General features: G+C 47.0%; 1 protein-coding gene across 1 annotated transcript in view; it reads left to right on the top strand.

Moving 5' to 3' along the window:
* ptprq (protein tyrosine phosphatase receptor type Q) overlaps positions 1 to 16,727 on the top strand; it is a 194,468-nt gene that overhangs the window by 66,561 nt on the left and 111,180 nt on the right. Inside the window, exons 17-18 of the mRNA XM_078568562.1 lie at positions 5,717 to 5,998; positions 15,679 to 15,861. Coding sequence (XP_078424688.1) covers positions 5,717 to 5,998; positions 15,679 to 15,861 — 465 coding nt within the window. The remainder of the gene's footprint in view (positions 1 to 5,716; positions 5,999 to 15,678; positions 15,862 to 16,727) is intronic.

The raw sequence follows: 16,727 nt of genomic DNA, 5'->3' as shown, positions 1-16,727 counted from the left end.
TGCTAGATCTGTTCTAAATCTATCCCAGGTGGCACGATGATAGCACCACACGATGGAGGGTATCCATAGTTTAATGACGGGCTTTGTCTCCACAAGGACTGTGCAATGCAACAGGTAGGTTGATGAGGATGAGGTCAAGTATATTTTTGATCTTCCCCCCACCTGTCACAGGCTTACTCTGGCAGATTTGTCTTTCAGGACGTGGCCAGCTCAGTCGGTAACATTGCTACAGAGCCACTCTTGGTGATGAGCATTGAAGTAACCAACCCAGAGTACATTCTGTGTCCTTGCTACTCTCAGTGCTACTTCTAAGTGCTGTTCCGTTTGGAGGATTACTGAACCATCGGCTTAGGGAGGGCAGTAGATGGTAATCAGCAGGAGGTTTCCTAGCCCATGTTTGACTTGATGCCATGAGACTTCATGGGGTCTGGAGTCAATATTGAGGACTCACAAGGCCACTCCCTCCTGAATGTATGCCATTGTGCTGCCACCTTGGTCGGTTTAGTAATGGAGGAGTCAGGGACATTTGCTCTAAGGTATAATTCAGTGAGTATGACTATGTCAGGTTTTGCTTAACTACTCTGTGGGACTGCTCTCCCAATTTTGGCTCAAGTTTCTGATGCTAGTGAGAAGTTTGCAGAGTCTATTTGGCAGGGTGTACCTTTGTCATTTCCAGTGCCTCAGTCAATGCTGAGTGATCTGTCTGGTTTTATTCCACTTTCCTGTCATGGTTTGATACAACTGAGTGGTTTGCTAGGCCATTTCAGAGGGCAGTTAAGAGGCAACCACACTGCTGTGGATCTGGAGTCACATGTAGGGCAGACCAGGTAAGGGCAGAAAATATCCTCCCCTGAAGGGCATTAGTGAACCAGATGGGTTTTTATTTAGTCTCATTATAAATGATCATTAAACTATCATTTTATTCCACATTTATTAATTAATGAAATTTAAATTCCCCAGCTGCTGTGTTGAGATTTAAACTCATGTCTCCGAAGCATTTATCAGAGTCCCTGGATTACTAGACCAGTTACATTACCATTATGCCACGGCCTCTGGTTGGAGGCTGTTAAGGCTCCTAGATTTTTTTTTAACCATCTTCTTCACCTATATCAATATCACTCATGGACCAGATGACCCACTAATTTGTCCTTCTTGTTTGCAATACTTTACACTTATCAGGAGTACATTTGATCTCCTAAGCCATGCATCCCGATGACTGGGGGGTGGGGGGGTCATATCAAGCAGCACATCCCTATGGCTTTCTGCACAGGCAAAGCACTGACCATACTCAACCAGCCCATGCTCACAAAGCTCAGAACATAGTGTCCAACATTAGATGTGATTTTGCGATTGGACAACACTTACTAAATAACTCCAATTGTGTTAAGGATTACACTAACAACCAATTTAAGGTTATCAGTTGGGCTAGAAGCTACATGTATTGACACACAGCGCCTTGTCCTTTGCAAACAGAAAGAACATGCCCACACATTGCACCTTCTTCAACTAAACAAAGCTTGGGGAACAACTATTCCCTGGTCATTACCCATGGCAGTGCCTTGACCAATGAGAGTTGACTTGCCTGGTTTGAATTTAAACAAAGGCTTGGCAGTTAACTGTTCCTTGGTGCATTTGCCATGGCAATGCCTCTACCAACCAGAGTACACTCGTCAACTAATCAGCACATTCTTCACATGTTGTATAAATTGTTGTTCCCTTTGATATTTAGTATTCTTGTGATTCAGTCCTGATGAGTGCAAGGCAGAAAAGCTTCGATAATATGTTTATTTTATCAGCAGTACTCAAGTTCCAAACTACCAAGTGTCTATTTGATCTGCAATTGTGCTGCCACATAGTATTTTGTTTAACTCTTTGCATAATTCCTGAACTGCCTCCTTTCATTCCTCTACTGATCTTGGTTTGGTATCATCCTGCAAATTTGAGCTTATGAATCCAAGTCTTTATTGTAAATTAAAAGTAGCAGTGATCCCAACACTAAGCTTTCAAGCACCCCACTTGGTACTTCACTCCAATCCATCATAACCCCTCTGACAAGCATAGTGAAGCAGATTGGCTAGATATCTATAAAGTACAGTAACCAAATGCACTCTGCAGGATAAATTCACTGATCCAGTGATTCCAGTCCTAGTGGGAAACCATGTCTGGAATCTAGGTGAGTGGGGGCACTTAATTGTCTGGGAAGCCAAAAGTCAGCTTCAGCTGGCTGAAACTATGGTTTCACGATGGCAAGTGTCGGGAACCTCTTTTTAATACATTTGCATGTCAAAAGGCAACCTCAGAGAATTAAGTGCACCTTTGCAATTAAGTGATCAGTGAATGAGGAACACTTTCAGATTCAGGCGCAGTAGTCTTCCTGGTGGATTTGGAGTGAATAGTTGTTTGTTCTTCTGTGGCGAGCTTTGTGGAACAACAGATTGAGATAGAGTGGTGGCAGTCATAGGGGAATGGAGTATGGCTGAGTGAGGGAAGGAGGGAGAAAGGTGGCAGATCTACAAAGTCTTGTGGGGGAAAGCTGGACTATACAGTGTATACAGGGAAGGTCAATGTCGAAAAATTGAAGCATGATTATGGGGAGATCAAGGGTTATATAGGGAAGGTAATTGTTAAAGTCCTGAGAGTCAAGGGTAACAGTGGGAGGGTCAACGATGATTAAGGGAGGGTGCAGGGTGATGGCTTCTGGTTCCACGGTCACTTTGTGAATGTCCACAGACATGGCTGCGTCAACAAGAAGACATCTCTAAGGTGAACCTTGAGGATTAAGTTGACCATGATGAGGTGGGTGGAGACTAGGGTGTGATCAATGCTACCTGGCATATAGGGCTACCTATTGGTCAAAAGTGCTCAGGGCAGGAGAGGGGGAAAGCGGTGGCGTAGTAGTATTGTCACTAGACCAGTATTCCAGAGACCCAGGATAGATGGTGAAAGATGACCCATGGCAGATGGTGAAATTTGAATTCAATAAAAAGCTGGAATTAAAAGTCTAATGATGACTATGAAACCATTGTCGATTGTCGTAAAAATTCATCTGGTTCACTAATGTCCTTTAGGGAAGGACATCTGCTGTCCTAACCTGGTCTGGCCTACATGTGACTCCAGATCCACAGGAATATGGTTGACTCTTAAAATACTCTCTGAAAAAGGGGAATAAATGCTGGTCTGGTCAGCGGCGCCCACATCCCATGAACGAATTTAAAAAAAAAGACTGTGTTGGCCAAATCTTTGGCTGCCTTCTGTTCACAGTTTACCTCAGGCAGTCAAGGTGGGTCAGGTGCACCCACTGCTTCTGGTAGCTTGGGTGCAGCTGCAGATGAACCAGCAGAGGGTAGCCCAGGGCCAGGCATAGCAATGGCCAGAACGCCAGCAGAGGGACAGGCAGTTCCGGATGGGGCCAGTGCGACGACGAGCAATTGAATATACGGCAGCGGTCTAACTGCCTGCGTGTCAAAAAGGCAATGTTGGAGGCAGCTGGGACTGTCACAGGCTTCCATCACTCACCTATGTCAGCTCCATGAGGAGAACCTACATTCTATGGATTGGGAGGCAATCCAATGCCAGTTGATTTAAAAGTCACTGCAGCATTGAGTTTCTATGCTTGAGGGTCTTTCCAGGGCTCTAAGGGGGACATGTGTGGCATCTCGTGGTCAACCACTCAAAATGCATCAGGGAGGTCAACAATGCCCTGTTCAGAAGAGCCAATGAATTTCTGCGATTCACTGCAAACCTTGAGTGCCAGGCAGACAGAGCTGTGGGTTTCGCTGCCATCACTACACTGCCACAGGTACAAGGGCCAATTGATTGCACACGTGGCCCTGAGAACCCGCTGGGAATAGCCAGCAAAATTCATAAACCAAAAGGGATTTCACTCTCCCAGTGTGCAGCAAATGAATCCTTCAGGTGTGTGCTTGCTTCCCAGATAGCTCTCATGATTCTTACATCCTCACGAACTCTTCAGGTGCCATAACTGTTTGCTGCCACTTTGCAACTGCAAGGATGGCTCCTGGGTGATAGGGGATGTCCACAGAAGACCTGGCTCATGACATCTGTGCGGGTCCCACAAAGCCCAGGAGAGGAGGGGTATAACACCACCAATGCATCAACAAGGGCAACAATAGAACTGACCATCAGATAGCTGAAGGTGAAGTTTCGCTGCCTGGACCATTCAGGTGGAGTGCTGCAGTATGCATCACAGAGTGTCTCCAGGATCATTGTGGCCTGTTGTGCCCTACACAACCTCGGGCAGCAAAAAGATGAGGGATTTGCAGGGAGATGGAGGAGTCGAATGCTTCCTCAGACAAGGAAGAAACTGATGTTTATAAGGGAGTGGGATGCTGTGGCTGCAGCTGCAGATGTCAGGGCGATGGAGTGACGTGCCAGACACCCTCATTGCAACCAGGTCTCAGCCAGAAGGAAGCCTCCACAAAGTCTCTTGCGCTTGTGGAGGATGCAGGGAAATGACATGAAGGTGCATCCTCTTGCTGCCGCAAACCAGATCTCCCGCTGTTCCTGGATGCCCTGAAGGAGAATCTGTAGGGAGGCATCGCTGAGCCGTAGGACCACTCTGCACTCAGATCTATTTCTCACTTTGGTATGAGGTGGAAGCAGCTTCAGGGATCAAGGAGAGGAGGTAGCAGCAGTTGTAGTTCCCAAAAGCTCCTCACACAGCGAGAATGATGCTCCTGGTTTGCAGGGAAGGAATGCCTGTCCAAGTCCCCTTTAAATATGCCACCTGAAACTTGGACCCCATGAGGTAAGAGCAGGGACTTCGGCTTCCTGCCTGTCCTTACCGCAAGATTCCCTGTGCTCCTCGACTATTGGCTGGTCTCCGGGCGATCATGCTTGGCCAGCCATCTTGCCTGTGAGCAGAAGTGCTACGCACTTCCAGTCATTCCACTGACAACCTTGCCACTAGCAGAAGATGCCACCACATGTCTCAGGGGAGCACAATTTTTGACAGGGCTACAAACACACTGGCTATTTACCTCTGGGACTTGAGTTTGATTTCATCAGGAACTGATAGTATAAAATTGTACCTGAAATAAAATAAAAATGGACAATCTAAACCCAGTTGCCTGTGGGCATAGATATTTAACAATACACTGTTCCCAATTAGACACTGATTTCACTTATATGGTAAGGATGTCTGGCGTTGGAATGAAAATGTCCCAGTGCTGTTGTATGAAGTATTTGTCTGAGGCACAAATTCAGACACATCATTAGTGCAAAATAGGTAGAGCACTACATTTCAACGAACTTGCACTATACTGTAGCTGGAACTGCTTGATGTTGATACTGAGTGTCAAAAGTGGGAACATTTTCCTAGGAATGCCATCTTTCATTTTGATAAACACAAAAGCAAAATGTCCAACCTAAAGAAAAATGAATGGAAAAGAATATAATTTACCTTTGGAGACTTTTACCCTCATACCTGTCACATGCCATTGCTGTTGATTTGTGAGCTGCAAACTGAAAGATGGTTCCATACGTGATCAAAGGAAGCTGGGAGCCAGAATTGGGATTTTTATGCACAGCTACTTAAAATTTAAGCCTTCAATTCAACATTCATTGCATTTAATTTTTCATACTTACAGTAGTTTGCCAGTACACCAATTCAATTTAAACCTTTATTATTAAGTATTGCAAGTATTTCCAAAATAATCCAAGTAAACAAATTTATGTTCTTTGCTGTGCCTTTCAGAACCAGAAACTCCTCCTGAAAACTTAACCTTCAAAAATGTAACTGAAACGTCTGCTTACTTGAGCTGGTCACCTCCAGAGAAGCCGAATGGGATTATTAAATACTATGAAGTCACATACACCAATTATACGGATTCCTTTATAATGAACATTTCAGAAACATACATTTATCTAGAGAACTTAAAGAAATTTTCCCCTTATAACGTCTCTGTCAAAGCATATACCAAGTATGGCCATGGGAATCAAACATCTCTAGTTGTGCTTTTGGTGACAAAACACGATGGTAAGTACTGTTCTGTAATACTGAGAATTTAGATTTCTGCCAAAAAAATAATAGAAACGCACTGCTGTAACAAGGAAAATGGAAAGCCAGAGCTCTATTTCAATACATCATGCATGTTTTCTGCAGCTGGATTACAATTCTGATCTAATAAAAAGCCATCTGTAGTGGAAGTTGATAGCTCTTTTTAACTGTTTCCTCAACCAGGAGAATTATTTTCACCCAAATGCTATTCATTTTAATGGGACCTGACTTTCCATTTATGGTGAGGGCAAAGGGTTAACAATAAACTGGCAACATGCTCAACCCAAAATCCATCCAATTTAAAATGTTCTGACTCTTTTTCTTGCTTTCTTTACAGCTCCTACTAGTCTGCCCTTTAATGTGACCTATAAGTGCATTAGTTCCACTGAAGTAGCAGTTTCATGGAACCCACCATCAAATACCAATGGCATTACATTATTCAATGCTGTAAACTTTTGGAATGTCTCCCACTCCATTCAAACCATAAGACATTTGTATGTCGATCTAATTTTCTCAAATTTTCCCAGCACTGGATTACTATAGTTGCTAACACAGGGCAAAATCATCCCAGATTTGCACTAACTGCAGTAGTGAACGTGAAAAAAGACATTTTACTCGCTGGGCACAATGGCAGGTTTTCGCGCTGTATCGTCACCTTCCTGGCATGCCTTGCCTTATTAGTAATGCATTCACGGGAAACATGCTGGATCACTGGCGGGGCGGCCTCTGATTCGCCCGTTCTACCATCACCCCTGGCCTTCAGTAACCCTGAAGTGTCATGTTGGACTCGAAACGTCAACTCTTTTCTTCTCCACCGATGCTGCCAGACCTGCTGAGTTTTTCCAGGTAATTCTGTTTTTGTTTTGCCATATTTAAAGGCTGCTCCTGCACAGAGCCAGCACTCTTCAAGGGATAGGAAGCTACTGGGAACTGATGGCTGCCAAAGAGAGGAAACATGCTGCCCCCTGATTTAGCAACACCTCCCTTGGGCTCCTACGGAACGCAATGGAGGGCCGCCGTGAAGTCCTTTACCCCCGCTCTGGGTGAAAACCAGTAAGCAAGGTCACCATTCCAGCATGGGAGGCGGTGGCAGTGGTGGTCAGCGCCAGTGTGCTGCAAAAGAGGACAGCCACCAGTGCTGAACGAGGATGAACGATCTCCTCCATTCCACCAGGGTAAGTCACTCTTCTCATCAACCTTCACAAACTCATCACATATCCACAGGGATCTCACTCATTGCCAGTTCAAGGGACATCACCATTCACTCTCTCTCACACACCTTCATCTGCCCTGCCGATCGTGTCCTCATCCTGTCCTTAGCACCACTCGCCACCCACACATGCCAGGCATCCTTCTCATCTGGCCTGACAGGTGTCCTGCTCGTACTCTCTTCATCTGTATTCATGCTGGACAAGCTGGTGCACAACAAAATGGAGAGGTCACAGACTGGTGGAGGAATGCGCAACATCAAGGTCCTCACAACCTTTGAAAATAGAGTCATCCAGCTAGCCAGCAACGATCTGAACCGTTCCTGTGCTGAGGTCGGCGGCTCAACCAAGTGAGGATCCAGTTGTGCAACATCCATCAGACAGCTGCCCTGTTCCACAGTCCCCTGCCATGTACTAATCATCTCTCCCTGCTTTCGCAGACACATCTGGGAAACAGCCGAGGGGTCCATGAGCCAAGTCCTCAACTCAAGCCCTGAAGACACCTCGGAAGAAGAATCTGATGACCCCCAAATTCAAGACCCGTCACAACGCTCACCCACACCCTCCACCAGTGCAGAGACACACATCTCAGTGGAAGCTAGTTCTAGAGTAGCCTCGGGGTCACAATCTGGTGAGCACATCACACTGTCTGATCCACGGCAGATGAAGGCAGGGTCTTCCCAGGTTTCTGGCACTCGCTGCTGGGTCCAAATCAGATGAGGGGCCTCTGGACTCGATCATAACTCAGTTGCTGGAGCTGCAAAGGCAGGCTTGGGAACGTCAGGAAGAGATGTCTGCTGCACACCTTAGGTTGCAAGGCCTGATGAACGAGTCTATCTGCCTTCTGTCTGTTGTGATAGCGCCAGCATGCCAACATACCGAGGCCAACACTGGTGGGATGGCGGCCGCCATGAAGACCTTGGTCCAGGACATAGGTCCTGCACTGCTGCGTGGGCTGAACTACATCGCTGACGCTATAGTTGGCCTCCAACAGTGTCAACGTGCGAGGGGTGCAGAGTAGCTTGATCTGACTCCAGCTTCCACCACTTCTCAATGTGTCAGCCAGAGTCCAACGGACCCAAAGGGAGGAGGACCAGCAACTCGACACCAGGGAGCCATCCAATCAGGTGACTCCGAGAATGTCCGGCTGATCCAAACCCCCCTCTTCCTGTGACCCCCATGGCTCTAGCTCAACAGGCCAAGGAGGGTGCAGCTGGCCCACAACAGGACGCCCAAAGCAGGCCAGGGCCTTGTGGGTCTTGGCCTCCAGAGGATGCTCACCAAGGTCATCACAGACAGGGCATAGCAATCTGCAGGCTGCCTCCACCTCCGCTGTGGATGTCGGGGAGCACCAAGATGGAGCGGCAGGGTTAGGAAGGTTAAGAATATGCAGTTGCACAGCCTGAGAATAGGTGTTAATCATTTGTACATAATTTTCACTATTGTGAATAAACTCCCTAGAGTTTCTCCTTGCCTATGGCTGTTTGTTATGTTGAGCAGTGTTCATGTCACTCAGATGTGAAACCTTGGTTCCTGCACAAAATAAAGGCAGGTGTCTCAGTCCAGGGCCTCTTCCCTGTGCAGTGTGTAACCTTCAGACTAAAGTGATAGTCCAGCTTCACATTCACTAGACACATTAGCGATGCCTGCACCTCGATGGTGCCAGAATGTCATGGGCAGACGTCACAGAGTACCGTCATTCTTTCTGTGTACTCTCAGCACCATTGAGGTGGGATTAACCCCCCCATCTCTTCAGCATCTGTGACCGGTGATGGTGTGCTCCTGTAGGGGACAGGTGCTGAAGGCTGACAAAGGATCAGGTGCATTTAAAGTTTCATGTCTGCTTCTCCATGATATGATCCTGTTCACAAAGTGCAAGCAAGCTGCCCCCAGCCAGATAGGAGTCAGACATTCACAGAGGTAATGTGAAGATCTATGGAGTGTCCTCACTGCTGTCGTCGTCATCCTCCTGGAATCGAGCAACTATTATGCCTGGATGAGTGCTGCTCCCACAACACTCGAGAAGCTTGACACCATCCAGGACAAAGCAGGCCGCTTGATTGGCACCCCATCCACAAACATTCACTCCCTCCACCACCGACACACAGTACCATCTACACGATGCACTGCAGGGATTCACCAAGGCTCCTTAGACAGCACCTTCCAAACCCATGACCACTACCATCTAGAAGGACAAGGGCAGCAGATAGATGGGAACACCACCACCTGGAAGTTCCCCTCCAAGTCACTCACCATCCTGACTTGGAAATATATTGCCATTCCTTCACTGTCACTGGGTCAAAATCCTGGAACTCCCTTCCTAACAGCGCTGTGGGCGTAACTACACCACATGGACTGCAGCGGTTCAAGAAGGCAGCTCACCAGCACCTTCTCAAGGGCGACTAGGGATGGGCAATAAATGCTGGCCCAGTCAGCAAAGCCCACATCCCGTGAACGAATAAAAAAATTATAGTGCGTCTGCTGTGTCTCCATGACATGAGACTGAGCACTGAGGGTATGTATACTGCCATCAGCCACACAGGAGTCAAATGTTCACAGAGTCAAGGTGAGGATGTCTGGACTGTACTGACCGCATCTCGTCGTCATCCTCCACGAATATTGCAGCTATGAGGCCACCTGAGCGCGCCTGCCTTGTCTGGCCAGTGCGATGGCCTCATCACCTTCGAGGAGCTCATCACTCTCATCCCCTTAACGTCCTCCACATCGGTGGAGATGTACAACTCTTCCATCTCCTCCTTAGCCAGGTCCTGCCCTTGTTGCAGTGCCAAGTTGTGGAGCGCGCAGCAAGCGACGATGACGGACTGTATTGCAGTGCTCCACCAGACCTGTCGAGGCACTGGAACCTCATTTTCAAAATGCCTATTGCTTGCTCCACCAAAGTCCAGGTCGTAGCATGAGCCTTGTTATACCATCGCTCTGCTGCAGTCTGAGGCCACCGTGCGGGCATCATGAGCCACGTCCTCTGTGGGTAACCCTTGTCCCCAAGGAGACAACCCTGCAGCTTCTCTGGACCCTGGAAGATGTCAGGGATCTGGGACGTCCTAAGGATGTAGGCGTCATGAACACTCCCTGGGAATCATGCGCAGACCTGGAGAATGCACTTATGATGGTTGCACACCAGCTGAACATTCAGCGAGTGGAAACCCTTGCTGTTGATGTAGTTGACTGCTTGTGGCCATGGAGATCTAAGCACTACATGAGTGCAGTCGATGGTACCCTGCACCTGTGAAAAACCGGACATCTGCGCAAACCCCAGCGCTCTTGCTTCCTGGCTTTCTTGATCCCAGACGAAAAACACAAAGTGCTGTGCCTTCGCAAAGATGGCGCCCATGACCTTCTGGATACACTTGTGCATGGATCCTTGCGAGATCCTGCACAGGTCACCTGTGGAGCCCTGGAAGGCTGGCGTAAGCATTGAGCACCGCAGTCACTTTCACAGCCACTGGCAGTGGATGCCCTCCATGTCCCCGTGATGCCAAATTCTGCAGCTGGAGGCATATGTGACTGACCAGTTCCCTAGACATGTGCAGACTTCGGCGACATTGGTTCTGCAGGAGTGACAAGCACCGTCCATAGACCCTGGGTCGAGCGAAGCTCCTACGAGCGACGGCTCTGTGTGGATCTTCAGCTGTGTGCCCGGCAGACCCTGCTGCCTCTTCCATCAAGGGAGTGCTCCTTCCTTTGCTGAGCTACGCACCCCTGCCACACCCTTCTTCTTCTCTGCTCCCTGTAAGCCATGAGGCACACCGCTAAATCACCAGGCTCCATGGTCCTGATGTTCTCCTCTTGCAGGATGAAAGGGAGACTTGCGTGGGTTAGTATATATGTCCTAAGAACCTACCTTGGTTAAGACTGGCCCTTTCATGCATGCAGGGGAGTGCTGGCTACTACTTGGATGGCCAGTGTGTAGTGCGCCTCATAACTGTCTGAAACCCCACCCACCTGTGCACCACTCCACTTGACCGATTGGCAGCAGCTTCGGCCACTGGACTGCATGCTGTGCTCTCAGCTCAGGCACAGGCATTCTCCTAACCCATGCTACAAGGCTGCGCTGTTAACTTGAACTGTGATGGATACTGGTCCAAACCTTAATAAAGACATTGCAAGGGGGTGTGAGCACCTCCACCAGTGACTGTGCCATGGCCAGCTTTCACAAGGGGATTGTACAACTTGGCCATTCGGTCAATTGTTCTACTGCCCCCTAAAATGCACATTAATTTTCAGTCTGCGCTTGAAGGGTGAAAAGTTCTGGAGCATTAGGTAGCTTTTGCGTTGCTTGAGCGGGCAGAAAAGCTTCAGAGGCCCGACTCCAAGCATGTCAATGGAGCTGCAGCTGAATGGTCTCAGCTGGGGAAGAATGCTCACTTTTGACAAGCTTTTCCAAGTGCGTGGCCACTACCCTCACCCCCGCCTCCCTCCCTCACTCCAGCATATGCTTGTGTACTTACTTCAGCCTGTGCTGCCTTGCACCCCCCACCGCACACACCCACTACCACCGCAGCCCACCATCAGACTATTTAAAGAAGTCGTCAATTGCTTACAGGTTAGTTGCTGGTTGATTTCTTCTGGCTGTAGCTTCAATTGCACAAATGTTTGGTGCTGTGTATAGATTTTTCAAGTCATGGGTTGGTGTAGCAGTACTGAAAGGCTTTCTCACAGAATCACAATGCAGAAGAGGCCCTTCGGCCCATCGAGTCCGCACCGACACATGAGAAACACCTGACCTACCTACCTAATCCCATTTACCAGCACTTGGCCCATAGCCTTGAATGTTATGACGTGCCAAGTGCTCAGCCAGGTACTTTTTAAAGGATGTGAGGCAACCCGCCTCCACCACCCTCCCAGGTAGTGCATTCCAGACCGTCACCAACCTCAGGGTAAAAAAGTTTTTCCTCACATCCCCCCAAACCTCCTGCCCCTCACCTTGAACTTGTGTCCCCTTGTGACTGACCCTTCAACTAAGGGGAACAGTTGCTCCCTAACCACCCTGTCCATGCCCCTCATAATCTTGTACACCTCAATCAGGTCGCCCCTTAGTCTTCTCTGCTCCAACGAAAACAACCCAAGTCTATCCAACCTCTCTTCATAACTTAAATGTTTCATCCCAGGCAACATCCTGGTGAATCTCCTCTGCAGCCCCTCCAATGCAATCACGTCCTTCCTATAATGTGGCGACCAGAACTGCACACAGTACTCCATTTGTGGCCTCACCAAGGTTCTATACAACTCCAACATGACCTCCCTACTTTTGTAATCTATGCCTCGATTGATAAAAGCAAGTGTCCCATATGCCTTTTTCACCACCCCACTAACATGCCCCTCTGCCTTCAGAGATCTATGGACACACACGCCAAGGTCCCTTTGTTCCTCAGAACTTCCTAGTGTCATGCCGTTCATTGAATACTTCCTCCAAATTACTCCTTCCAAAGTGTATCACCTCACACTTTTCAGGGTTAAATTCCATCTGCCACTTATCTGCCCATTTGACCATCCCGTCTATATCTTCCTGTAGCCCAAGACACTGTTAACCACCCGACCAATCTTTGTGTCATTCGCAAACTTACTAATCCTACCCCCCACATAGTCATCTTTCTGTTGACTTCAAGTGTAAATCAGTTGCTCCCAGGCATCGATGCAATAGTAAGTATTCCCCTTGGAGTAAAGCATCACTTGGAGAATCAGTAGAGGTCTTGCAGAACAGGACAAGCTGCTGGAAGAGGATGGAAGAACATGGATAGCTCATAGTTTTCAAGGAGCAATTCTCCTACTTGAACCTCAGCAGGGACCAATAGACTAAATTTAACCAGCTCTCTAGGGTGAATCTTAAAATGGGGAGGGAAGGTAGGGATTGAATTACTCGTTGCCTTCTCACCACCATGCGATTTTATAAGAAGAGTGGAATGTTGGGGATGGCTCTTTTGCCCAGAGATCATTTGTGTCACTTAAGTAGCCATTAATGGCCTCTTTCCACCACCACTGGAAATTTTATCACTCTGCCACATGGGGAGACTGCCTAGTGAGGCCTGGCGAACTCCCAGCAAGCCCAGTCGAGGGCCCACCAAGTCTTTCATAGAGAGGTCCTAGGCAGCAATGGCCAGCCCCATGGTAACAATCCACCTCCCTTCTACCCTTTGATGGGACCTGCCTGATTGGCCTCAATGATCCCCAACTCGACTCACCTCGGTACGAGGGCGCCCATCACTGCATCCTTTGAGTTAGTGGCGCTGCTGAGACTAAAGAGCTGCCTCTTGGAGGCAGGGTTGCCCCACCACCCTCCCAATATGTGCAAACAGTGAGCTTCAATAAGAATGTACTTACTGAAATTTGCCACTGGCTGCAGCCACAGCTGCAACCTCAGAATGGGACAACAAAGACCACATTGCCAGTATTGCCTGTGAAGGTGGCCCCAATAATGAACTTTTTGTGTCTGGCTCCTTCTAGGCTGGAACCAAAGTTAATTGAAACATTTTGCAATTTGCCACATGGGAGATCGCTGATGCACTCAATTCATTGCAAGCTAACTAACATTCTCTCTTGCTAGGGAGCAGCAGGTGGAGTAAGCACACGACTTCACTGGGACTATAGGCTTCCTCATGGTGCAGGGCGCTATTGCACAATGCCTTGTGGGCGCTGCAGAATAACTCTGCCTATTACAGAACCGAAAGAGATTCCATTCGCTCAGCATCCAGTCGGTGTATGATCACAGGCAGAGAAACATGAAGTTTGATGCACTGTATCCTGGCAGTAGTCATGATGCCTCCATTCTATGGCATCCACTGTGCCAACTGTATTTCCGCCACCTCAGTAAACTGAAGGGTGGCTACTGGGCAACAAAGGTTATCCGCTAATGACATTGCTATAGCCTTGCTACCAGCCATACAGCAAGCAGGTCTTAAACAGAGGAGGAAGGGAGGAAATAGTCTAGACTGCCCTTTCCGGTAGAGGTGAATGTGAAGAACACATCCAGGTGTGGTACCAATAACTGTAACCCTAATTACCCATTTACCAAAAGTTCTACACCTTACCTTCCTCTGACATTGACCATCCACTCGGTCACAATGCAAAAATAAAAGCCAACACTCAATAAACATTCCAAACCAAATTTATAAATGAAATCATTCCTTAAATAAAAATCAACTATTCAACCTTGCGCATTCCTTAGTACCCATGTTCCATTTGCCTGTCCTAGTGCTCCCATATAATACTACCCCAATGGCTGCAGCATGGCTGGTGGAAGGCTGCTGACTTTCAATGAAGGTGGTTGCAGGTGGCCTTGAAGGATGATCTTGAGCAGCCCTGGGCCCAGAAGGCACAGCTGTAGCACTACATCATCTCAGCATGGGCAGCAGCAGTTTGGACTGGCTGGCTGACAGGCAACAGCAAGGGCACTGGTGAACTATCAAGGATGGGAGGATGAATATTGTCATTCTATGAGAGGACAGCAGGTCTGTGCTCCTTGGAGCCAGAATCATTCCCCTGGACTGGTGCCTCAGCAGTCCTAATAATCATTTGGAGTACAGATTGCTGGACTGCCATGACAACCTACCAGCCCCGTTACACACTAACTCACAGTGATAATAGCAGCAGCCTGAACTTCCATGGCAGAAAGCTGCATGGCTCCAGTATTTCAGCACTCAGACAACGGGTGGATACTGCTTGTGCTACAGTAGAAACTGAGACATTGGTCAGGAAATAATAATACATCATGGTTAAGTCCACGAGCGTGCTTATGGGGTGGCCACCAATTGCATGCTGGAAAGGATGAGCTCCAAGCTCCGTGCCAAGTTATTTCTGGATTCCTTCATGCTCCTTGGCATTGACCACAGGTTTTCTGGCAGGCTTCCTTAAGCCCCAAGTATTTTGTTGTGCATTTCCATCAACATTATCCTATAGGCCACTCCACTGAAGTGCTCACGTAAGTCCTCTGGTGAAGAATACGTGTACACCATTGTTCTCCTCTGAGCACACATGAGGTATCTTTGCCTCCTGCCCTGGTTACCCATGCAGATCCTGTCTCTATGCCATCCTCTAAATTATGCACAGCGTCAGTAGTTGAGCTGGTGACTGTGAACGTGAAATTGAGAGACTGTGCATCTCCTTCAGCACTGACTTCTTGCTGTTACTCACTGCCTGAACAGTTCTTGGTTATCAGCAGAATGAAAGACACAAGGATACAGTTGTGTTGTGGGGAGGTGAGCGGAAGGAAGAATGAACTTGACCCTTGTTATCAATTGGGGCCATCACTTAGACTCAGGCGGATATAATAACCACCCTGGCAACAATCCGATAGAAAACCCGCACAATCAGAAAATGTTGGTCCTAATGTCTTTACTATGCCATTTATTTACATTTATGGATCAGTACACAGCAGGTATATTGAAAAGCTGTTTGAAATTTTGTTTCTATTTTGATTATTCATTTATTTTACAGTTCCAGATAGCGCACCACAAAATATCACGTATATATTTCTCTCTCCTTTGGATGTTGAAATATCCTTTCTTCCGCCACCTACTCCTAATGGAATTATCCAGTTCTATACACTGTACCTTACAACCCAAAACAGCGGTGAAGAGGTCATTATAAACAGTAAAAATTTGACCATCAATATAACAGGTAAGTTAAAGTAAAATCATTGAAATTTGTTATTTTTCTTTTTATTAGATATTTTTGTACTACGGTATCTTACATGATTAGAGGTTCTTGGTTTATTTTTATGTTTCCAAAGCATTATATACCAATTCACTTCATCATACAGGCCCAGATGTAATAGTGTGCCAATTAGGGCGAAACTCTGACTTAACCATATTTAAAGGGGAAAGTGGTTTTTTTAAAGGGATATCAACCCCATGAAAATTGTTTCAGGACATGTTTTTTCTGATTGTGTTTGAGGAGGCACAAGAACAGAAAACCCATACATCCAATTTGTTATAATAACATTGTGCACAAATAAGATTTTGATTTGAATTGCACATCTCTCAACTTACCCTGTTTAATTAACATACACTGAAATGAGCTGCCATGATGCAGATTTTCCAAGCTGGCAAGTCGGCTGATTTGTCAGAAAACTGCGTTTGTCTGCTGCAAGCATTGGCCCAAAACTCCCCATTTCAACGCATTGCGGCTTGAGGTTTGATATTGATTTATGTTATCACGTTGCATCTTGAAACATGAATGGTTTGTTAAAGATTTTGTCATTCAAATGGTGCTCTTTTAAATATCTCATAACCTGCTTACAAAAATGTTACATATAGTTCATTATATGTGGCATTAAGCAGTGTACTTAAAATCTGGTAACTAGATGTTGGATTTCACTGATTCATGCTACTCAGGTATGAATCCCACAGCTGGGATGAATTTTACCTATCTGCTAAGTGGGATTGTCCGTGTCAAAGTGGGTAACGTGAAGAATATCAGATAAAACTTGACAGAAATTGCAAGAAAAACAAGCCATTTATGTGACAGAAAGTGGTGAGTTGTCC

Source organism: Cetorhinus maximus, chromosome 22 (genome assembly GCF_964194155.1).
Source record: "Cetorhinus maximus chromosome 22, sCetMax3.hap1.1, whole genome shotgun sequence".
NCBI classification, from domain to species: domain Eukaryota; kingdom Metazoa; phylum Chordata; class Chondrichthyes; order Lamniformes; family Cetorhinidae; genus Cetorhinus; species Cetorhinus maximus.
The sequence above is the reverse complement of the archived record's forward strand: the minus strand, read 5'-3'. Positions and strand labels throughout refer to the sequence as shown.